This window comes from Myotis yumanensis, unplaced genomic scaffold (assembly GCF_028538775.1).
Source record: "Myotis yumanensis isolate MYYU_CA2020_CCGP unplaced genomic scaffold, mMyoYum1.0.hap1 SCAF_10, whole genome shotgun sequence".
Classification (NCBI taxonomy): domain Eukaryota; kingdom Metazoa; phylum Chordata; class Mammalia; order Chiroptera; family Vespertilionidae; genus Myotis; species Myotis yumanensis.
In genome coordinates, this window is record NW_027223761.1 from 18,945,556 (window position 1) to 18,969,892 (window position 24,337).

The 24,337-nt window shown below is 49.3% G+C and overlaps 1 protein-coding gene and 1 long non-coding RNA gene across 2 annotated transcripts in view; both read right to left on the reverse strand.

Moving 5' to 3' along the window:
- Positions 1–294: 294 nt before the first annotated feature.
- The window catches only part of LOC139017941 (uncharacterized), a 37,519-nt gene continuing 13,476 nt past the window's right edge, over positions 295–24,337 (reverse strand). Inside the window, exons 3-5 of the long non-coding RNA XR_011472888.1 lie at positions 1,660–1,699; positions 1,442–1,529; positions 295–579 (exon numbers count right to left, since the gene is read on the reverse strand). This is a non-coding gene — a long non-coding RNA (uncharacterized lncRNA). The remainder of the gene's footprint in view (positions 580–1,441; positions 1,530–1,659; positions 1,700–24,337) is intronic.
- Positions 3,325–6,974, reverse strand: APLNR (apelin receptor). The gene has a single exon (XM_070426554.1). The coding sequence runs from the start codon at positions 6,762–6,764 to the stop codon at positions 5,610–5,612; it is 1,155 nt and encodes a 384-aa protein (XP_070282655.1). The 5' UTR covers positions 6,765–6,974; the 3' UTR covers positions 3,325–5,609.

The window sequence follows — 24,337 nt, forward strand, 5'->3', positions numbered from 1 at the left end:
TCCAATGGGTTAAATCTGAAAAGAAATGTCCATTGGACTATCAGCTTTTAGTGGTGTATACATTTTGGGGGGACATCCTATATGTCAATATTGGTTCATTAATTGTGACAAGTATGTCCTACTAATGTTCGATGGATGTGGAATATATGGAACTCTCTGTACTCATGCTTCTTAAAACTACAACTCTTCTAAAATAAAAGGTGTATTAACAAAACTATGGCTAACCATCTCCCAGCACCTTTGTGCCCACCCACTCCCCAGTTAGTGATCCATCATTGCTTTGACCCTCTCCACTTGTTCTTCATAGCCTCAGTAAAAGACCCTTCCTCTTTTCTAAGCCTGGAAACATGGAACATGCTCTTGCCTGGCAGTGAGAAGCCTAAGTTCTAGTCCCACCTCTGCCATCTTTCCACCATAAGACCTGTATAGATCAGTCCTCCTCCGTGGGCCTTAATTTATCCATTTATTGAATGGGCAGGTAAGGCTAGAAGGTTCTTCAAGTTGCTCCATGAAGACAGAGATCATGTCTGGTCCACCTCTGTATCCTCAGCTTCTAAGAGTCCCAGACACATCGTAGGTCTGTTGAATGAATAAATCAATGAATATTGCTTGATGCTCTAACATTCAAACTACAAATTGAAACTTCTAGTATCGGCCCAACATCTCCAAATCTCCTTTCTTGTGCACTTAATTTTAAGTTCTGAGTCATGTCTTTGTGACTCTAACATTGCTCATAGCAACTTTACAAGCATTTTGGGCAATAAGTGAAAAGAGCTGCACCAATGAATCAGGCCTTGCTAGCTTCAAACACCCTGGAGTTCAGACAGAGTGGTACCCGCTGAGATGGCAGTATAATCATAGCAAGATCCTATTATGCTGAGTGTCATTCTAGTTTCAGGGTGGTCTTCCCACGGGATCCATCTACCCCTTTTTAGCATCTTTTTCCAACAGGCCCAGCGTGAGAGAGCCTCTTTAGGAGACCCTGACAGATATCTTAGAGAAAGGTAGCTCAAGCCCAGGGGGGAGAAAAACTAGAAGCCACAAAATAAATCTCTGGCTCCCCTACATTGTTTAGAGACCCAGATTTTAGTCCCAGCCCCAATCTGCTTGTCATCCACACCCTGAGACCTGGGCAAGCTTTTTCCCATGCCTCTGCCTGGCTCACCTCCCAGAGCTGAGGTAGGGTTGGGGTGAGAACCAGATGAGCTCTCTTTCCAGCTCTTCAGAGGGGCTGCATGCTCTCTTATATGTGGGTATTTACTCTGCAAGGAGTGGTTTCTCCATGCATCGCTCACCCTCACCCTGCAAGAGCAGCCTCCTGGCATCCATCGTGTATCTAAAGTCTCCCCTGACACCCGCCCAGACTCATTCCATTGTTTAGATAAGGCCCTCCACACACTTCTACATTCCCCTTCTTCATACCATACTCCAGTATAATCACCCATTCAACTGTCTGTTTCCACCACCAGACTGGCAGCCACAGGGTCCTGTTCACCGTTTGATCCTGTGCCCAGCATGTTCCTTGGCACCTAAGTAATAAATAAGAACTTGCTGAAGAAACAGGTGAGTGAGTGAGTGAGTGAGTGAGTGAGTGAAGAAATGTGTGAACAAGTGAATTATTAAGTGCTCTATAATCTTACAATTTGGGGGGTAGCTTACCTCAAATTTCCCTAGAGAGTTGGTGAGGCTTTTTCAGCATCTGTAACAAAATTGTGTGACTAGGTTGTTGTTACAGTTGTAAATTCCCACAGCGTTTTCCCTGGTGTGTTTCAGAAGACTGAAAACAAGCACTGATACCCTGTCTTCCAACTCCTCCCTGCCTCCCAATTTCTGCTTTCCACCTACCTCCGCATGCTCTGTCTCTATTTCTCTTTGTCTCTGTCTCTCCTTTCTGCTGTCTCTGTCTCCATCTGTTTCTTTTCCCTCCCCTTCCCCCTCCTCTCTCTTTCTCCCTCTCTCTTGTGCATCGTCCACCCTCCCTGTCCCATCTCCATCCTTCCCCATCCACCCACTCCTGGAGCACTCTCCACGTATGATCCACCTGTGGCAGGCACCTTACAGATGACACCCCACTTTCCATCCTACCCACCTGGAACAGCCTCATTTGTACTTTGGGAGGAACAGTGCATGAGCTTTGGTGTTAGACGTGGCTGGTTCTAGCCTGGCTCTCCGATGAACTCGCTGTGTAATCTTGGTCAAAGGACCTAACTAAGCTCTCTGATCCTCAGCATCCTTATCAACAAAATGAGGTGAAAATGTCCCTGGCAGAGAATTGCAAGGATTAAGTGAGATAATGCTTGGAAAATGTGAGTGCTGTGGTAAATGCAGTAAATGTGACCTCTCATGTTCCTACCCGTTCTACCACAGGGCCTGCGTCTGTGTTATCTGCAAACATTCTTAGTAGCAGAGGTCTTTGTGGAAGATAGTGAACACATCTTCATTCCAGCCCTGTCCTCCCCCAATTCCATAGCCGTCCAGAGCCCGGTTGCCTCTGCCTCTGACACTCTAGTCTTTTTGTGACCATGTTAATTTGGACAGAATCTATGTAGATGGAAACATATCCAAACGTGTCCTCCCCCAAAATCATTTGAGGAATTTTTAGTAATTATAAACTGTGGGGTAAGTCCAGGAGATTTGAATTCATTGGTCTGGGTGACAAAAAGCATGAGTGTTTACAAAACCATCCAGAGTGACTCTGGTTGGAGAACAAGCATTGGAACTTCTGGTGTAACTGAATGGATGCTCATGTGATAATGAATGAATGAGTCAATAGGGGATGATAGATGAATAAAGGGATCAATTAATCCTATATAATAAAAGGTTAAAATGCAAATTGCTCCTCTACTGGGAGTTCGACCGAAAGTTCCACCAGGGAGTGAGGTTGACCCACCAACCGCTTGCGGTCCTTCCCCGCACCCGGCCCTGATCGGGGGTGGGCCTCTAGTGAATAAATAATAAGTCTACCTTCACAGGAAGAAATGTTAATATTTTCCCTCAGATCTGTGCTCCAGTCTCCAAAATGTGTGCCCATTTGTTCTAGGCTTTTCCAAACACAAAAACTTAGCTGCTCCCCATCCCTTTATTTCCTTTGCCTTCCCCCTGGTCTCATCCTGAAAGCTTTGCTTCCCTGGGGTCTATTTCCTCCATCTTCTTGCAGCTTCCCCATGTCCTTTCCAGTTTCCCACTTTAGTCCTTTTAGCTTCCACTTCCCTTCTTATTCTCTCTTGGCTGGGTTCATACCACCTCCCACTGTAACATCTGTAAATTGGGGGTCTTTTTGGCATCCTAAGACACTTGTGTGAGAAGGGTCTTTGAACATAATAGTTACACAAAACAGATTTATTTGATGAACCACAGTGACCAACAGGGTCAGAAAATAGCATAGACATTCCAAGAAGGGGCAGATTGCGTACAAGGGAGGGACACTGCAGGCAGCCTCTTCCACCCTCTATCCAGGACCACTGATGAGTTCCAGGCGGGAGGTCTCTGCAAGTCCCCAAGAGGGTCTCTGAAGGGCACACCCTCTTCCCTTCTAGAAGCTTCTTTTACCCTTGGTTGGATGCTTTGAGGACAGTCCTGGGCTGAGAAAGTAAGTCTGTGGAAGATGCTGGCTTGTGACGGGGAGATTACTAAGCTGAGTCTCTCTATTCTCCTTCTCCTCCTCCTTCCACTCCCAGAGCTGGCCTCATCCCAGCAATGACCAAGATGTCCATTTACACCAAGCTGGGCTCTTCCTGCCTCCGTGGCTGATGTCTTGTCCTTCACAACTAGAATCCTCCAAAGACAAAACCCGGAACATACACACCCTGCCCCCAGCTCACAAAGGCCGGACCATCAATGCTGCCCTCAAGGTCTCTCTGGATGTGTGGACTCATGCTGTCAGCCCTGCTCCAGGCACTGCTCTCAGCCCCCAATCAAGCAAGAGAAGCCAAAGGGTCCGATCCTGATGGTGGAGTGAGAAAAACCCACAGAGCTCTTCACCCCATGGCAAGCAGATGTCCCCCCCTTAGGAAGAGGGTCACAGACCCTGGAAAAAGGGAGGGTGCTGAAGGAAATGCCCATAAACTCAAAGCAAGGTGAGAAGGCGTTAGTATGGGGCCCAGGGAAGCTTTCCACCAGCCTCCTGGTTCCCTCATGGAACTAGGGAAGGTCTGGGGACCCAGCACATGGGACCATAGTTCGTCCCCAAGCCTCAGTGTCAGCAGCTCTGGGGAGGGATGCCCCTACAGGAAGCCAGGAGCAAACACAAACACAGGCTTCTCTCTTAAAGCACGGACCAGCCGTCAGAGCCCCCAAATCCAGTGGGGGTGGGCTCCCTTTTATTCTATATTGCCTCAATATGCCCCTTCTTCTCTCAAACATACTATGTGAAGAATAGAGATGGGGGAGGGGGTTCATCCAAGTGACAAGTGACACAGGCACACTGCTGTCATGCTATGTTTACCCAGGCTTACATTATATATACATATACACACACAAGGCAAGCATCTCCACCACATCCAAAGCTGACTCTTGGCACGGAGTAGCACCAGTGCCCAAGAAACACATCCTGGGGTGATGGGTGGGGTGGGGTAAGCTCAGCTCTGAAGGAGGTTGCGGGGGGGGGGGGGCAAGATTGTGGGAGAGAAGCCAAGTCACATATAGACCAAATGCTGACTCTCCTTTTTCTCCCTGTCCCTTCCCAACCCCCCATTCACAGGAGAAATCCAAGGAGCCCGTTGCTTGTGAACCCACTGCCCTTCAGTTCCCGCAGAGATGAGAGGATGAATGACAGCGTCCCAGGAAAACTGCAGGAAGCATGTCTGGTTGGCATCACGGATGGGCTGCAGGAAGGGAGCCCCCAGAGGTGCCTGAAATCACAGCACTCTGATGTGATTTGGGGGAAAGTTTTGGAGCTCCTGCAGACTGGAGTGCTAGTGCTAACTTGTCCCTGACACCCAGCCCGCTCCCGCCCCAGCCCATTCCCTTGGCTTTCTCAGAGAACAGGATAAAGAGTGTTTACAAGCTTTGGGATTCTTAACCCTTAGGAGCCCCTCACAACAAGGAGGTAAAAAGAGGAAGAAGAATGGATTGAGGGGAGGAGTGAGCTATGGGAGAGGGGCGGGAGCCAGAGCTAAGGATTCAGAGGGGAAAAAATTATAGAGATAGAGGGAAAAACAAAGGGAGGGAGAGGGTAGAGAAAACTAAACAGAAAGGAAGGAGAAAAAAGAGCTGAGATCCCAGAATGAAAGATGAGGGGGGAAGGGCGAAGACACCAACTTTTACTGAGCCAGACACACCCATCATTTCAGTGCCCGTATGACTTCCCTCATTATACATACACAAATGGAGAAACTGAGGCTCGGAGAAGTTAAGAGACTGGTGCAGAGTCAGTCTCACAGATGTTGAGTGGCCGAGCTCAGATCTGCAGGGCTCAGTCTCCTTCCATCACACCGCAACCTCTGACCAAAAACTAAAGGAGAAAGGAGTGCAAGAGGAAGGCGGGAGGCAGGGAGCCAGGATGGCATCCAGTGCAAGAGCAAAAGTGCCCTCGAGCTACCTGACTTTCAGAGAGCAAGGGCGAGGGCTGGGGCGTACAGAGGGCACCAGGCTTCTCTGGGGTCCCAGCCCTAGTCAACCACAAGGGTCTCTTGGCTGTAGGGGATGGATTTCTCCTGGGTCTGCTCTCCGCCCTGCCCGGTGTTGGGGCCGAGCCCCTGGCTGTGCCCGGAGGAGTAGCTGGCCGACTTCTCCCCACTGCTGCTGTGGGAGGCGCCCCCACACCTGCTGTGGCCGCAGCAGAGCATGGAGGTGCAGGCCTGGCGGAAGCGGGGGTCGAAGAAGGCGTAGAGGAAGGGGTTGAGGCAGCTGTTGACGTAGCTGATGCAGGTGCAGTAGGGGTAGACGTTCATGAGGAAGAGGTCGAAGCCGCAGGGCCAGTGCAGCAGGTTGCCCAGCGTGTAGAGCGTCTTCACCAGGTGGTAGGGCATCCAGCAGAGCGCGAAGGTCACCACCAGCACCACGATGATGCTCAGCAGCCGGCGCCGCTTGCGCAGGCCCTCGATGCGCTCCTTGCGGAAGTGGCCCGCGATGGTCTGCGCGATGAAGAAGTAGCAGGTCAGCATGATGGTGAAGGGCACCACGAAGCCCAGCGCCGTGGACGTGACCCCCAGGCCCAGCTCCCAGGCCCACTCGGAGCTGAGGGTGGCCACCATGGAGTAGTCCATGTAGCACTCCACCTTCGTGACATTGTCCGGGCCGGAAGGCACCTCGGCCGTGGCGCGCAACACCATGGCCGGCGTGGCCAGGAGCGCGGCCAGCACCCAGAGCGCCGCGGTGGCCGCGGCCCCGCTGACCCGCAGCCGCAGCCGGGCGTTGGCCACCGGCCTCACGATGGCCAGGTAGCGGTCGAAGCTGAGGCCGGTGAGGCAGAAGACGCTGGCGTACATGTTGACGAAGATGACATAGCTGCTGAGCTTACAGGCAAAGGTGCCGAAGGGCCAGTCGTAGTCCCGGTAGGTGTAGGTGGCCCACAGCGGCAGGGTCACCACGAACGTCAGGTCGGCCACGGCCAGGCTGGAGATGAAGATGTCAGCCGAGCGCCTCTTCTCCCGGCTGCTCCGGAACACGGTCCAGAGCACCAGGGCGTTGCCCGTGGTGCCCAGGAGGAAGACCAGCAGGTAGATGGCAGGGATGAGGGCCCCCGAGGACTTCCAGTCCGTGTACACACACCCAGGCAGGTTGTCTGCCCCATAGTCATTGTCATATTCACTACTTTCCTCCATGCTGCCGGGCAGAGAGCAGGCAGGCAGGGGGTCCCGGAGGGAACCAGCTCTGTGGCCGTGTCCTGTGTCACCAGCTCAGCAAGCAAGCGCCCGAGCTTCTGGCTTGCGCCTTGGAAAACAGGCAAGAAGAGCCGAAGGTGTCCAGAGCCTGTCCCAACAGCGGGAGAAGCTGCCTCTGGACCGGACCCTGGAGGATGACGGCGCCCACAGACTTCCCCACCCTCTCCTGCCTGGCCCCAGCCCCAAAGAGTTTCCTGCACCCTCCCGAGTCCGTCTCCTCCTCGACTCCTCGCTCCCTCCTCCCACCTCCAAACCAACCCCTCACTTGCGAGTCTTAAGATCCTTAGGTTACAGCCCACTTTTTTTTTTTCCTTCTTGTCACTGGGCAAGTGAACCAAATTGACCCCTGCTGTGCTGGGCAGAATGTTATCTGTGGCTTGCAGCCCACTCTCCTCCTGGTCCCGCCTCTATCCCTCTGGTTTCCTCTGATCTTCGCAACGCCCCCCCCCCCACCCCCCAACCCCCACCCCCCAGTCCTCACCACCCTCCTGTTCTCACCCCCTCCCACCTTCTCTAAATGGGGCAAATTATGCAGATTGAAATCTAGCCCTAGCTGGAGCCAGGGTGGGTTGGGGACGAGGAGGGTGTGAGATTTTGAGCATCTGGCAAGCCCTTTGGGTCTGTCCCACCCTCCCTCCACTCCTGCCCGCCCTGCCCTCTCCCAGACCAGACTTCCCTGTACTTTTCTCACTCACGTCACTCTCCTTTACCCTTCCGCTTTAACCCTCTCTCTGGGAACTTTTATATCTTACAGACGCAGGTACAGGGAGATTTCTCTGTAATTCATAAGCTGTCAGCAGATAGCAATTTGCAGATGGCATCGGAAGTTTTAGAGTCAGGACAGAGTCACAGGATGGAAGAAACCCCAGACAAAAGAATATCGAATCAAGTTATTAAACCTGCGGGGAAACTGAGGCCTAACAAGGTAACTATTTTTTGCCCAAGGTCACAGGATGACTTTTGTCCTGGTTTTGCTGTTTGCTTTTCTTCTTCTCCAAGCACCTAACACAGTGCCTGGCATGTAGTAAGTGATCACTAGATGGTTGTTGAGTGAATAAGCAAATGGGTGAATCAGAGAGAGAATGACAAAGGGAGTCCACAGGAAGAGGAATGAGTGTATGAGGTCCTATGCAATGAGAGCATGGCTGCATTTCAGTTCTGGGGTTCTTATGCCCTACATGGACAAGGAGCTTCTGTAAGGCCAGGGACTGGGTGTTACAGCTAGAGGAGGAGGCAGAGAAAGGAGCAGCCCGGAACAGATGCAAAGGGCACAGACCTATAGAAACTCATCTTGTCCTGCCCACCTCTCCAGGACCTCTGGGCAGGCAGGAGGGAAGGGTGCACAAGATAAGGTAAAACAATACCCACCCCCCTAGAGTGGAGGAGGCCACCTAAAGTTGGGCAGGGGTGAAGTGATGCGAAATCAGGAGCTGAGGCTTACCCACATCCAATGCAAAGGGTTTACAAAACTGGAATTCATTGTCTTCAGGGAGGTTTGTTCAGAAAGCCCCCTAACTCAAGTACCCACAAGGATCAGGCTAAGAACGTATATGGGTAAACAGCCAGTTTGAGACAATATGGAGTGATGGAGACTTCGGCAAACCGGAACCAGCACACTCCATCAAAAGGAGGCTGCCTCAGCTCTGTCTCTGGTTGCCAGCATTTCCATGCCTTCTGGTTTTTCAACATAACTTCAAGTTCTGGATTTTATGAGAAATATCCTAAATTTTGGAAAGTAAAACCATTTTTAGAAAGATAGGGCAGGACAGGAAAACATGCCCTTGGGCTCCTGTTCTTTGAACCGGGGCTTGCCAAGAATAGAAGGTGGGAGAAAAATAGGGAGCATAGACCAAGAGGAAGAAACATAAAATGCAAAGATTTTTTTTAAAAAAATGAAAATAAACACAGCCAAAGCCTTAGAGTGCAATGGGGAGATGCAGGAGAAGAGGCTGGAGAGAATAAGAAAGATCCTGAGGGTCTTGGGTGACCTTTACCTAAAGGCAATGTGCACAAGAGAATACCTTGGTGTTTCTCCTGAGGGTTACACATTGAGTCCCTACTATGTGCTAGGAATTCTTCTAAACATTTTCTATTTTCTGTGTATTTGTTATCTCTTTTAATCGGCAAGACAACTTTAGGAAATCGGTACTTCGTTCTGCAGATGAGGAAACTGAGGCATGGGGAGGTGAAATAACTTGCCCAAGGTCATCCAGCTAGTAATGGTCAGGATCAGAATTTGACCCAAAGCTGCCTTGAGTCCATAGACGAACCCACTATGATCCCTAGGGAAAAACTCCAACCCTCTTTAAATTGAGGCACTTGTCATCTGTTGAGCATTATAGAAATGTACAACGGTGCTAGGATACATGGCATTTACTTTGAAATAAGCCTTCTTGGGGAAAATTTAAAATAGATTGGCTAAAGTATTTCAGAGAGACTCCCCACTCTTGATTGAACAGCGTATATGAATCCTGCCAGGAAACAGTCTACACTAAACCCTCGGGGTGGGCAACATATCTTGATCCAGAAATAGTGCCGTGCCCAGTCATTCCCAAAGAGGACTCCTGGTCACCTGATGCCAGCCGGAGAGGTGACATCTTAGCAGTCTGCAAAATAGTGCTCAGGACACCCAATAGGACCCAAGCTCGGGCTTCCCAGCTCTCACAGTACCCAGCGAACTAACTGCCTGGTGCCTGCTTTCTCCTGCACGTCTGTCTAATAGAAGCCTGTGTGGGTGGCAGAATGATTGTCGTTGTAACCCAACAGCAAGCTTGGGTGGCACCAATTAACCTTCATCAACCTTGACCTATCAGAAGGGACAGTAGCGTTGTGCTGCAACCTGTTTGGCTCAACTCAGCTTACAGCTGATGTTCCTGTTACAATAAAAATGACTGCTCAGGACATTCCAGGATAAAGGCCAAGTTCAGGACCCCCAGTGAATCCAGATCTCTGCTTCTCCCAGAAAGGTGCAGGTACCCCTGTCCTTTGCAGCTGGGAACATAGAGGGAGGGGTGCAAGTGAGTTCACGTGGCCCCAAAATCAGGCCCCTCCTCCCAGCTGTTCCCATTTGGATCCTGAGTCAGATAGAGAGCCCGTGGGAGAGGGTAGGCATTCATCACTTTAATCCCCTGGCCTCGGGCTCTCTGCCTCACAGCGGGTAAGAAGCAATTAATCTCACCAAGGGAATCAGACTGGTTGAAATGAGAGGAAATGGGGGGCCAAGGCTGGGCGGGGGCCGCTGATTGGGGCCAGAGCGGGTGGAGTGTTGATAAGACCTGGCTTCCAACTGAGAGCCAGCTGGAGCCAGATGGGCCCTGCAGTGGCAGAGATGACCAGAATGAGCCCACCTCCCTCCTCACCCCACCTGACACCCAAGGTCCCTGCCCATCCAACACAGAAAATAGGACCAGACCATACATGCCCCCACGGCACAGAAGGAAGCCCTCACAGGGAGAGAGAGTACATAGGCAGGACCTGCTTTTCACTCCTGTGCCCCCTCAATTTGGTGCCTGGTAAATTGTAGCCATAAGAACCCACTCAGGAAAGGGATGGGAGAGGCTGGTCTTCACCTGGAGCTGTTCTCCTTCATTAACAAGGGCACCTTCTTTTGTTAAATTGACACGGAATAATCTAGCCTGAGCCCCTGGCAAGCCAGCAGCTAAGGCCGTGTCCCCGGGCTGGCCTGTCCTGGAGAGGCCGAACGGGTTGTCTGGAGGACTTCGTCTCTCCTGGGTGATTTCTCAGGATATTATGATGAGCCTGAGATGGACGGCCCCCAGGTCGGCCATAGAGAAGAGTCCAGGCTGCTGGGGGACCTCTGGAGTCCTTGAGTCAATAGCCGTCCTCCACCCACCCCACCCCCAGGTGGGTTCCTGGCCTGGAGAGCAGAGACCAGCTTGGCCCTGTGCCCTGGCTGTGTGGTTGTGCACATGTGTGTGTGGGGCTGGTGTGTGTCGTGGGGTCCCCTGTGAGCATACGGGACTTGTGTGTGCCTGGGGCCTGTGTGTGCTTTGGGTGCACTATTTACGTAGCAAGTGTGTGGTAGGCCCGGGATCTGGATAAACATCCTCCTTGGAAGACAGGAAAGGGTGGTTAATTGGATCTCTCTAAGGGCCTGGGACGAGGGGGAAACGCAGGAACTGCGCCAGGCCTTGCCCCACGCTCTGGGTGGAGGGCTTCAAAGAGGAAGCCTGCTTTTCCCTGCCCCTCGCTGACTTCTCACCTCCTCCCTCCCTGCTCCCCGCTCCAGCCCCCTCACTCCTCAGGTTTGCTTTGAACTCCGAAGCTTCAGAACTCACCCAGGGCAACAGGGCCCTTTTCTCCCTCCCCAAGAGGCAGCTGTGTCCCTAACAGCTGGCAGAGCTATCAGAGGGAAAGGGGAGGGAGGCCCCCGGGAACAGGGGCAGCCCAGCCCACTCTGGGATTCCGCTCCCCGCCCCAGCCCAGCCTCACACACTCACACACTCACAAGTCCTATTTTGGCAGCTTATCTGACCAAAAACAAATGGCCAGCTGCCTTCTGACAATTAAAGCAGACCCCCCTCCGCAGCTCCTTCTCCCCTCCCCACTACCCGTCCCCCCCAAACCCCGCCATTTGGTGCTCCAAACTCCCAGGCCATCCATCCTCCCAGCTCCGAGACCTCCCTGAGCTCTGCAGACAGCAAATGCGGAGAAACGCTGGCCTAGGAGCCAATTCCCTCTTGGCTACTAATCCATTCAATGAGCAAATGTTTATTGAGCAGCTACTATGGGTCAGATCCCTTTGGAGGCACTGGGCACACGCAGAATGAATTGTGTGAGCAATTCAGACCATGGCCCTGATCTGCACGACCATTCCAGAGGTGGAGAAGAGACAAAATAGTAAAAGCCTTGAACTCAGTGACAGAACGTTAAACTGGATAAAGACACAGACAATCAAAGGCAAGGGGGCGCTGCAGACGGAGTAGACCACCGGGATGGGGACTCCTTGGGAGTCACTAGCATCCTAGCTTTGCTGTGTCACCCTAGTCAGGTCCTTCTCTGAGCCTCAGTTTCCCTATCTGTACATGAGGACATTGACAGCAGGGCTAGCTTGATGTTATTCTGGGAACTGTGGCAGTGGCTCCCAGAAGTGGTTGGAGAAGTGGATTTCTTACTGAAAAGGTCAAAAGAGGGAGGCAAATGGACTCTCGGGGGAGCAGGTCGGTGATGGTAGGATCGGACCGGATCCGTTCTCTCCGCACGGCCTCAGCCCCATCTAACCCGTTGTTTGTTGGACTGTGAACCACGGGAGTCTGGGATGTACCCCTCTCATGCCCTCACTCACCATTCCCCACCCCCACCCTATTAGCACAGCACCGTGTACACAATAGACCTATAAGAAATGCGTGGGACCACGTGGCTGCAGGCAGCAGGACCAGATCTCTGTACCCTCAGAAGCAGGCAGAGCTTTCTTCAGGATGGGGCTAGTTTCCTATGACTTAGAACAGGAAAGATTCCTGAAGTTCACTGAGACCATTGACTCCCAAGCTGAGGTCGGAGAGTAAGGGGGTGGGGGAGCAATGGGCCAGCATCAGCATTTCATAAAACCTTTTTGAAATGGCCCATTCTGCCACCCCCTAGTGAGCTCACACCCTCTAAATGTCAGTGCCCACTTGGATCTCCAGCTTGATTTCCCAGCTTGGATTTTCACACCTGGATGTGGAGATGCTGGTTACTCCATGCTGCTCATGGTGCCTGTGATGAATCCAAACTGAGATGAGTTCATGATTATTTAATACATGGAGTGGGCTAGATAAACAGAGTCCTTGCAAAGTGACAGCCCTTCAGTGGGGGGGAGGACAGGACAGCCAGCAGGGTGGCATTTGCGCGCATTAAAGGTCGCAGCCACCCATCTGTTCCACAACTGACTTTACTGGAAAGTGAGGCTGAAGGAGGGAAAGGGAATCCCTGCAGGTGTCCCCATCCGATCGAGCACTCTGTCGCCTGCACCACTATGTCTTCCCATCCCATCCCCAGAGGCCAGACCAGAGGAAGCCATTCTCTGTGGAGCTCTGGCCTTTGTTAGGCTGGGAGGAGCGGCTTCGGCAGGAGGCCACCAGGACAGGAAACCGAGCAGAGGCCGGAAGGAGGTCAGGAAGAGGCAGACAGGATCCTGGCCCCACTCACACCCTGCCCTACCAGCCTTCAGAGAGCAACATGGTGTTTCCAAAAATATTTACAGTGAGCCTTCAGAGTGAGTCTAAATTAATGAGGTACTGTATCAGTGCTGACAATGGGAGGATGTGAGTCTGGGCCCTCCAGGGGAGAAGACCAACGCAATTGGCACAGAAGCTGTCCCGGGCCACAGGAGCTTGGGGAAAGCCAGCCCTGCACTGCTGAGGGAGGAAGCCACGGCCTCCACCTGGGGCCGGAGCAGGTACTAGAGACACACTGCGCTGTCCAGGCTGCACAGAGCACACCCTCCCCCGGAGTGGGACCACATCCTAGACCAGTAGTTCTCAACCTTCTGGCCCTTTAAATACAGTTCCTCATGTTGTGACCCAACCATAAAATTATTTTCGTTGCTACTTCATAACCGTAATGTTGCTACTGTTATGAATCGTAATGTAAATATCTGATATGCAGGATGGTCTTAGGCGACCCCTGTGAAAGGGTCGTTCAACCGCCAAAGGGATCGCAACCCACAGGTTGAGAACTGCTATCCTAGACCCTCACAACTGCAAAGAGCATTGTCAACCTGCCTCCTCACTCCAGCCCAGCACAGAAATCTCCTCTAATGCCCCCCAGCCTCAGGGTCACCTGGGGGTCTCTTGAATAATTCTACTGACCAGATGCTCACTCCTGAGCCTGGCAGCCCATTCCCATTCCAACTGGGGGCATCACTGCTCATTCAAAAGTATGACCTTCAACAGAGCAGAGTGGTTCAGAGCACAGGGCTACCACTCACAAGTCACGTTGCCATGGCAATGAGCCCAATCATTTCAAGCCTTAGCTTTCTCATCTGTATAATGGGAGTCATTATAGTATCTATCTTATGGGGTTCATAGGAGGATTCGACAAGACAGTAGAGGTAAAGTTCTCACCATGGAGGGGATGTCACATGGACATTGCCTTCTGTATACTAACAACAAAACTTCAGAAAAAGAAATGGGGGGAAAACAATTCCTTTGCAATTGCAAAAAAAATAAAATAAAATACTTAGGAATAAACTTAACAAAGAGCATGAAAGACCTATATATTGAAAATTACAAAGCATTATTAAAAGAGATTGAAAAGGGCACAACAAAAATGGAAAAATATCCTGTGTTCATAGATTGGAAAAAATCAACATAGTTAAAATGGCCATATTACCCAAAGCAATATACAGATTTAATGCAATCCACATCAAAATCCCAATATCATTTTTAAAAAAAAAAATAGAATAAGAAATCATCACATTTGTATGGAACCACAAAAGATCATTAATAGCCAAGCAATCCTGAGAAAAAAAGAGCAAAGCTGGAGGTATCATGCTACCTAACTCTAAATTATATTACAGAGCTAAGATAATCAAAACAACATGGTATTGGCAGAGAAACAGACACACAGATGAATTAAACTGAATAGAGAGCCCAGCTATAAAACCACATGTATATGGACAGATAATTTTTTATAAAGGAGCCAGAAACACACAATGGAGTAAAGATCGTCTCTTCAACGAACGATGCTGGGAAAACTGGAAAGCCATATGCAAATGAATGAAACTGGATTATACTTTGTCCCCATGTACAAAGGTTAATTCAAAATAGATCAAAGACCTAAATATAAGTCCCAAAACAATAAGTTACATAGAAGAAAATATAGATACCAAACTTACGGACCTTGGTTGTAGAGAACATTTTATTAACTTGACCCCAAAGGCAAGGGAAATAAAGGCAAAAATAAATGAATGGGACCATATCAAACTAAAAAGCTTCTGCACAGCAAAAGAAACTGACAACAAAACAAAGAGGCAGCCAGCCAGATGGGAGATGATATTTGCAAACAGTAGCTCCAACAAAGGTTTAATTTCCAAAATATATAAAGAACTCATAAAACTCAACACCAAACAAACAACCCAATCAAAAAGTGGGCAGAGGATCTGAAAATACACCTCTCCCAAGAAGACATATGAACAGCCAAAAGGTATATGAGAAGATTAGGGAAATGCAAATCAAAACTTCAATGAGATGCCACCTCACACCTGTTAGAGTGGCCATTATCAATAAGGCAACCAATAACGAGTATTGGAGAGGTTATAGAACAAACACTAATTGCTGGTGGGAATGTGCATTGGTACAACCATTATGGAAATCCATCTGCCGATTCCTCAAAAAATTAAGAGCAGAATTTCCATAGGACCCAGCAATCCCTCTCCTGGGAACATACCCGAAAAACTCGAAATCATGTATTCACAAAGATATATGCACCCCTATGTTCATTGCAGCATTAGTCACGGTGGCCAAGACATGGAAACAACCAGAGTGTCCTGTGATAGAGGACTGGATAAAGATGTGGTACATATACACAATGGAATACTACTCAGCCATAAGAAAGGATGAAATACTGCCATTTGCAACGACATGGATGGACCTTGAGAATATTATGCAAAGTGAAATAAGTCAGTCAGAAAAAGCTAAGTACCATATGATTTCACTCATATGTGGGACATAAAACTGAAACTCGTGAATACAAATAGCAGTGTGGTGGCTGCCAGGGGGAAGGGGGTCCTAATATCTGATGACAGGAGATTTGACTTTGGGTGGTGGGCATACGGTGCAAAAACACAGATCTTATAATATAGAAACCCACACCTGAAACCTATATGGCCATCTAGACTAATGTCATCCCAATAAATTTAATTATATGCATATTGGATAGATTTATCCTATTTACATGTGTTAATTTGGATTTATTGATTGTATTTCTATTGATTACATGTCAAAATATACTTTGGATATATGGGGGTAAATAAAATTATTATTAAAATGAATTTTACCTTTTTCTTTCACTTTTGTAGTGTGACTACTAGAAAAGATATATACATATATAGTTTCCTATATATCCCTACTGTGCAGCCCTGAGCCAAAGGGTCAGATCTAAGCTTTAAGATGTTCACTCTGGAGGCATCTTTGAGGGAGGGCTGGAATGGAGAGGCCCACTAGGAAACAGATGCCTTTGTCTGGAACTGTATGAAGGGGAAGGCTTGGGTTTTTTTGTGACAAGGTAGAATCCAGAGGGATGTGCTTTCTCATGTCCCTCAGCTCGACTGCTAAATAAACACACAACTACTAGTAACAGGCAGTGCTTATCACACCCTGACCACCCTGGTAGGTCAAGGTTATCAGCACTGCACAAGCCACACTGAAGAGCTTTTCCCCAATGTAATTCTCATCAAAATGAAAATAAAAAGTCTCCTAAAATTCTCATGAGACCACTTGTTATAATTCCCATTTTACAGATGAATAAACTGAGGTTTAGAAAGTTATATCACTGGCTCAGGAGCATGTGACTTACAAGTAACATGGAGAGGATTTGAACCCATGACTTTGATTCCAGGAGCCTGAGAGCCAGGATATACTCTCTGGGTTGCTTCTGCAAGCAAATGGGATGGGCTAGCACGTCCCAGAAGGGGGACGTCAGAGAAATCGCCATCACCCTCTCCCCCTACACACACACCCACACAGGGAGCCTGTTCACTCCTGCACTACAGCATTAGCCCAACTATGAATGGCCTGTCTGCACCATGAGTTTGAATAAGGAACAATTCACCTAGAGCTGTGGTCTGGGGTTCACCGGAATCACAGGAATCAATAGCTCAAAGATGACTTCCAAGACCAGCATGCTCCGCGATGATTATAAGAGTCAACCAACGAAAACATCAGGTTTCACATCCTGGTCCTGCTATTGTCCCTCTCCAAGCCTTGGTTTCATTGACTAGAAAATGGGGGTAAAAACAAGCAGCAGTGGTCAGAACTAGAGACACTGGAGGGAAAGACAGGTCTGTGTCTGGCACAGGGCAATTGTTCAGAAAAAAATTGCCTCTTACAATAGCTCATTTAGTCCCCATGATAACCCTATGGGGTGGAGGGTTTGAGCATGGTAAAAGGGAATGATAATTTTCAGTTTTCAGATGCAGAACCTGAGGCACAAAGACATTAAGAAATTTGTCTTAAAAAAAAAGAAATTTGTCTAAGTCCCTAATTTCTAAGTATTAGAAGTGGGATTCTAACCTAGGCTGGCTGGTTCCAGGCTCTGAATCTTATACCACAGATGATGCTGAACAATTCGTGAAGCCTTTCTTTTCTTTTTCTTCTTTTTTAATGACAGTTTTTATCTTAGTTTCTTAGGGATGAAAGGTACCTGCTCTACCTGCCAGAGGCTTTTTTTAAAAACATATTTTTTAAAAAATATATATATATATATTTTATTGATTTTTTACAGAGAGGAAGAGAGAGAGATAGAGAGCCAGAAACATCGATCAGGTGCCGCCTGCACATCTCCTACTGGGGATATGCCCGCAACCAAGGTACATGCCCTTGACCGGAATCGAACCTGGGACCTTTCAGTCCGCAGGCCGACGCTCTATCCACTGAGCCAAACCGGTTTCGGCTAAAAACATATTTTATTGATTTTTTTTTACAGAGAGGAAGGGAGAAGGATAGTCAGAAACATTGATGGGAGAGAAACATCAATCAGCTGCCTCCTGCACACCCCCCACTGAGGATGTGCCCACAACCAAGGTACATGCCCTTGACCGGAATCGAACCCGGGACCCCTCAGTCTGCAGGCAAATGCTCCATCCACTGAGCCAAACCAGTTAGGGCCTGCTAAAGCCTTTGATAGCAGCCAATGGGATAGTCACGTAGCTGCCTCTGTATGGGTACTGGCCATTGCCAAGAAAGCACGAGGCAGGTGACTGCTATGACGACTCAGGGCCTCGGGGTGCTTGGGGAGATGAAAATAAGCACTGGACCACCACCAGCAGCAGCACCACCACCACCACCACCCCGCACCCCAGTCCCTGCCAGACAGAAGCCCAGAGCTGCCTCCTGAGGTATGTCCTGGGCTCACTGGTGGCTGCTATGCTTCTGACTGCTGGGCAATGCTGCCCTCTGGTGGAGACAATCTGGCATTCAGCCTTGACCTTCCTGAGCCCCACTCCCAGGACTGGCTTCCAGGCCTTGCCTTGGGGGCAGACACCCCACAAGCTCAGTCCCCAAGGGGACCCCAGTAAGCCAGACCTCTCCATCCTCTAGGTTTCCTTGACATCTGGAATTGCCCACCCCCAAATCTTTCAGCTGTGAGGCTGTGCTAAGAATCTTTAGCAAAGAGAGCTCACCCCAACAGCTTGGGTCCCCAATCTCCTTCAATCAAGCACTAGGCCGCTACACCCAGCTCAGTGTTCTGAGCTGTGTATTCACTCTTGAAATGTGGTTACATTGCACTGTAATCATCCAATACTATAATATGGCACTGATACAGGAAGTGTTCCTGTCATTTTCTGTTTGTGTGGTACAGGAGGAAAAATGAGACATTGGATCATCCCCAGTATTATTCACGACTCTTCCTCACGCATGTCATTCTGTAAAGACACGCCTGAAATAGAAACTGGAACTCTGTTTTATTAAAGGAAATTATGGACTAGAAAGAGACTAATGAATCTTTTTTTAAATGCACTTTCAATTGATAAGAAAAAGTTGACAGTCAAGACCCTGGAAACAAGAATCTCATTGCTGAGTACTCAGCGCCCCCTTGTGGCTGCTCTCATAACAGCAACCCCAGCCTCCACTCGGCTTACCCTCATTCACCATTAAAGACTCATTGAGAATTTATCTGCACCTTGTATCTCAATGAACTTTGTAATGAAATCTCTCCCACTACATCCATTAATTTTAGCATAAAAAATGGTGGGGACACAGATGAATGGGCCCAAGCAATAAATGTGAATGTACAAGTATTCTTTATTCATAACTGTCCAAGATATTCTAACCTTAGCCCTGGGATCCTAAAGGCCACCTAGAGATTCAACTAAATTATCTCTTTTAAAATGTGCATGTGCTTTTTCTCTTTCCTACTTTCTCTCCCTGGTAAGACACCTTTCTATTTCTCAGGTACCAGCTACTCTGACTAGGCAGGTACACTTCAGCGGGAAGAGGTAGGGGAGAGAGAACACAGCCAATTAGTGTCCCAGCCAGGGCTGGGGCTCCAGGCTCCTGGGACTTGCCCACTTACAAACATTGGTTGCATTTGTCCTTGTGTGGGGGACCCTGTGCTAAGTTCAAAAACCAATTAAAATACTACCTAGGCCTCCACCTTCAAAAGAATGAGAGCCTTGTGAATGCATTTCTAATGACATCAAAATGTGCTAATTGGTGACATCCAAAGTAAAGCTGCAACTGGGGAAATATTACACAGGAGAGTTATATCCACAGCCAGTTTCAGAGTCTGACTCTTTTGGGCTCTAAGGAGTGAAAAGATTACAACCCCCTCCATAATCATTTTAAAATAAACAGAATAGAAAAATAAGTAATAAAATCCCCAAAAAGTTGTCTCTTTCCCATTGTGACTTTTTTGAAATTACTTTATGTTAAAAAAAATCAAATAACATATTTTGAAAAATTAGGACTGGCTTTGTTTCAATAATGCCTGACATAAAAAACACATACTTAGTCTGCCTATTGGTGAATCCAGCTCTGGATACATATAAGATAAGGGTTTGTCCTTATCATTTATGTATCCAGAAAATCAAGAAAACTTCCCTGAGAAAATGACAGCCCCTCTGAGAGCTTCAAGATGAGAAGGCGGTGGGGGAAAGTAAAACTGGACAGAGGACATGCAAAGATCCTGAGGCAGCCTGGAGCTTGGGAAAGCAAAGGCCAAAGGGAAGCGGGTAAGGCTGGAACAGGACAATAGGGACTGTGTTACAATAGGAGGCTGGGGCTGGGCCACCTTGAGGAGTTTTGTCTTTCTCCTCCAAGCAATGGAAAGCCGTGGAAGGGTTTTGATTAACAGGGCATGGTGACAAAATCCAGGTGGTGTTACAGAAAAGCCACACTGGCTGTGTGTGGAGAACGGAAAGGAAGGAGGACAAGAGTTCAATTAGGAGACATTAGTCGCCACGAGAAATGATAGGAGCTTTGATTGAGGATGTGGTGGTCAAAATAGAGAAAAGTGAATCGATTTCAGTGGTACTTTAGATTGGGTACAGGTACCAGGCAAAAGGAGATGTCAGGGTGCCTCAGGTTTCTGGCTTGCTGGAACTGAATGAATAGGGGTGTCATTCATGGGGACAGGGTGTGGCAGAAAGTGTAAGTGAACCCCAGTATCTATTTTCTGCTTCTCACTTTAGTGATGGCATCAGAGTCCTCTCATGGGCCACTTGAGATCTTCGCAGGCTCGTCTACCTCTTGTTCCAGGCTTGCGAGGGCTCTGGTGGACCCGAGCGGAGCGCGTACAGTCTGACCTCTGACCCAGGCCAAGCCTGTTCCCCTCCCTCCCTGGGGCTTCCCTGTTGATATCACTGGGGCCCACATCCTTGCGTGGAAATACAGAAAAACCAAAGAGTTAGCACCCCAGGGGACAAACTTTTGACCTGCATTCTCTCCCAAAGGGCGGGTCCTTAGGGAAAGTTCACACAACTGGAGGTAGTCATGCTATAGGTTGGGCGATTCATAGTTGCATCCTCCCACCTCTCTCCCTCCTGTCTACTGTTGTGCCTGATGTTCAGGGTCCCCAAAAACCACCAGGGAGCCAAGTTCGATGCAAGATGCAAAAGACCCTTTATTCGAGCTAGCTCGAGCTCCCCGTCCACCACACTCGCCAACGCAGCAGCAGGAGGCAGAGAAGAGAGCGAGCTCTGTGGGGAGAGGGGTTTTATAGGGGGGTTGGAATAAGGGGAGGAGAGAAGACTGTAGGCCCTGCCGATTGGCCAGGCGCAAGTCGGGGTCTTGTTACATAGGATGTGGTCGTAGCTATGGCGCGCACTTCCCTTGATTATCATTGGTTAGTTTAAAGAAATCCTAGATGTGGCTAGCAGATGCTTGGGCTTCCAGGAAGAAGCTCCTTGCTGAGCACATGGCTAATGACTGCTGCCCAAAAATGGAGGATCCGGGGCAAGATGGAGGGCGTAGCCCTCGCCCTTTCACTACCTGTTCCCTTAACCCACTTACTCTTCCTTTATGAAAAAAATCGCACTGAGGAAGTGTCATAGTTTTGTTGTGCAAAAATACTTACTGCCACTCCCTGGCATCTGCCTTGGCCATGAGACTTGCTCAGGCCAAGGACATGGGTCCCTGCCAGGCAGAAGATGGGGTCCCAGTGCTCTGCCAAGAGCTTCCTTCTGACCCCCCTCTGCCGATTTAAGCTGGTAACATCCTTCCAGACACAACTCCCCCATCTCCTTCCGCTAACCAGCCCATCCCCCCACACACTCTGGAACACCCACTCCCTCCTCCCAACCTACACCAATCATTTTCTTACAAATTACTTGGCAGGAAGTTAATGTGCTGCCTGTCAGCCTCTCTCCTGTGGTGCTTTGAGGCCTGTTTAAATCTCATTATTAAAACATTTATACTTTTTTTTCTAATGTCCTTACACAGATGCATAGAGCAGCACATTGCTTAATGCAGATTAATTCAAGTCAAGCAGAGCGGCCTTTTTTATCTTAGGGCTTGCCCACATTCAACCACCTTTTGACCTAAGAGAAAAAGTGTCCATTTCCTCTGGCTGGACCTAATCGTTCTGTTATGAAAAGTAACCTCTTGGCTTCTCACCCTGGCTTGGGATTTTAGGGGAGAACACAATAGACCGGCCTTGCAAGGGTTCCCCTCGCTACCTCTTCTGCTCTGGTCCTAACCCTCAAAAGTCCCGTAGCCCTTGCATCCCACACCCCTCAGGGGAAGTGTGGGTAGCTATTGAGGGAGAAAATTGTGTCTGGAACATCGGTTCCTTCCAACCTCCTGACCAAGTCCTCCCCTCTCATCCTTCACTGCGAACATTTTCGAAGATTCAGTGGAAAAAAGAGAAGCAACGAGGGAAAGTATTATCTGCTGAGTATCCGCAGTGCCAGCTTTGGGCCAAGAGTAGCGCACAAGCACATGTGAGCCTCAGCGGTTCTCAACCTGTGGGTCGCCAACAATGAAAAGACATCCTGCATATCAGATATTTACATGACGATGCATAACAGAAGCAACATTACAGTTATGAAGTAGCAACGAAAATCATTTTATGGTTGGGGGTCCCCACAACAGGAGGAGCTGTACTAAAGGGTCACGGCATTAGGAAGGTTGAGAACCACTGCTCCAGGACAACCTGGCAGGTGAGTGCTCCCCATTTTCCAGACAGGAAGTGCTGGAGATCACTCAGCAGCGATGTCCAGTGTCCCCTGGTGTGTGGCAGCCGTGGGGCCCTGTCTGTCTCCTCAGAACCAGCCTGCTTTATGGGTCTGGTCCCCGTCACACACGGAGAATGGCAAGGCCGGCAGAGGGTTCCACAGGACACGCTCCAGTCCTCCCGCTCAGGCTGGCCGACTTGGCACCGCCCAGCTGGCAGGGGCATGCTCATGCCAGGCGGCTGCATAATCAGAGCCTAAGCCTTAACCACTATCATTTTAAAGATTCTTATTCACAGTTATTTCAGCTAATTAAGCCTTGAGCGCTGGCCAGCTCGGCTTGCGTCTCAGACAGGGAAGGCAGGCGTGCTCTTGCTGGGGAGGCTGAGCGCAGAGCTGGCGGCTTGTGAGGACTGGGGGCCTGGGGAGGGGGCAGAGGGAGCTGGGAGGGGCGCTCAACCTCCACAGCCACCTACCTCCAGGGGACACAGGAGATCTGGTCCCTTCCGTGGGAAAACCCTCCGACCGCTGTCACCCCTCAGGAATGGGCAGCCTTCCTCCACCGGGCCAGCAGGGAAGAGCCAGGACTGGCTTGAAGCCTGGGGTGAAAGCCAGGAGCAGTGAGTTGGAGTCCAGGCAACCTGGCTTAGGTGTGAGGGTTAGAGAACCCCCCAGCCTGCCCCCGCCCCTGCCCCTGCCCCTGCCCAGTTCTCTTCGTATAGCCCAGTGATGGCGAACCTTTTGAGCTCGGCGTGTCAGCATTTTGAAAAACCCTAACTTAACTCTGGTGCCATGTCACATATAGAAATTTTTTTATATTTGCAACCATAGTAAAACAAAGTCTTATATCTTTGATATTTATTTTATAGATTTCAATGGCATTTAGCAAAGAAAAATCAACCAAAAAAATGAGTTCGGGTGTCACCTCTGACAGGCGTATCATAGGTTCGCCATCACTGGTATAGCCTAATGCTGTGCCAGCCAAGACACCAGCCTTGAGCCAAAGGTAGATATTTAAATGCAAATTTTAATAAATTAAATTTAAATTGGATTAAAATACCAGTGCCTGTGTCACACAGGCCACATTCCGAGTGCTCAACAGGGCTGCTGTATTGGGCAGGGCAGCTAGAACGCCCCCCTCAGCATGGAAAATTGCACTGGCCAGCACCGCCCTGGGACAGGGTAGGAGCACCATCACCCACTCAGGGATGCAAATCCCACACTGGGGTTTACTGGTCATCCTGCCCTCTTTACACTCAGTTTTTTCACCTATAAAATGGGAATTACAGGGCTCAGCTCACAGAGGTGTTGTAGAGACTAGGTGAGAAGTATGTGTCTCAAACACTAGCTGTGGATTGCAGACTGCAGTGAGTCTTTGGGGCCGTGTATCCACACTGACACCAGGCTTGGGTGTCACAAGGCAAAGTCACAGTTGCTATCTCCTTTGTTTTACTCCCTGGGACAGGCGGGGCTTGAAGATCAGCTGAGCCATTTCATAGAAAAACAACCCAGAGGTCACGTGATTTCCCAACTGCCTGGCGGAAGTAGGATTTGAACTAAGTTAATAATTCAACTAAACGTGACTGGATCCTTTCATGTCCAATGTCTTGAAACGCCATGAAATGTCCTACTTCAGCCTTAGCCGAACCTCATGAGTTCAGGAACCCTCCTCCATGTTAAGAGTGAGTCCCTGAGAGGAAAGCAAGCCCAATGCTCGCTAGCACCTCCGCAGCATTCACTCTGGGCCAGGCACGGTTCTGAACACTCGTCCAGTCTCCACAAAAACACAGTGGCGCAGGTACACTTACGGTCTCCATTTTATCGATGAGGAAGGCGAAGCACAGAGAGGGTCAGTAACCTTCCCAAAGTCACACAGCCAGGAAGTGGTGGGGTCCGGACATGAGAACCCAGGAAGGCTGACTCCAACCTGGTTTGCGAGATCTCACACTTCGCTCACCCACACCCCAGTTCAGGTGAAGGAAGCAGGAGGACGGCAAAGTCCCTTTGCTCCAAGGGCCTCTGTTTTTCTCTCCCTCTGTCTTCTTCTATCACCTGTGCCCCGGGAGAGGGCTGCAGGAGGAGGTTTTCTGTTCCTCTCACTATCACCCTGTATTCATTTGCTCGAGCTGCCATAACAAATAACAGACTGGGGGGCTTAAACAACAGACATTTATTCTCCAGC

Coding starts and splice junctions, on each gene's coding strand:
- APLNR (XM_070426554.1), bottom strand. CDS start 6,764: ATGGAGGAAAGTAGTGAATATGACAATGACTATGGGGCAGACAACCTG.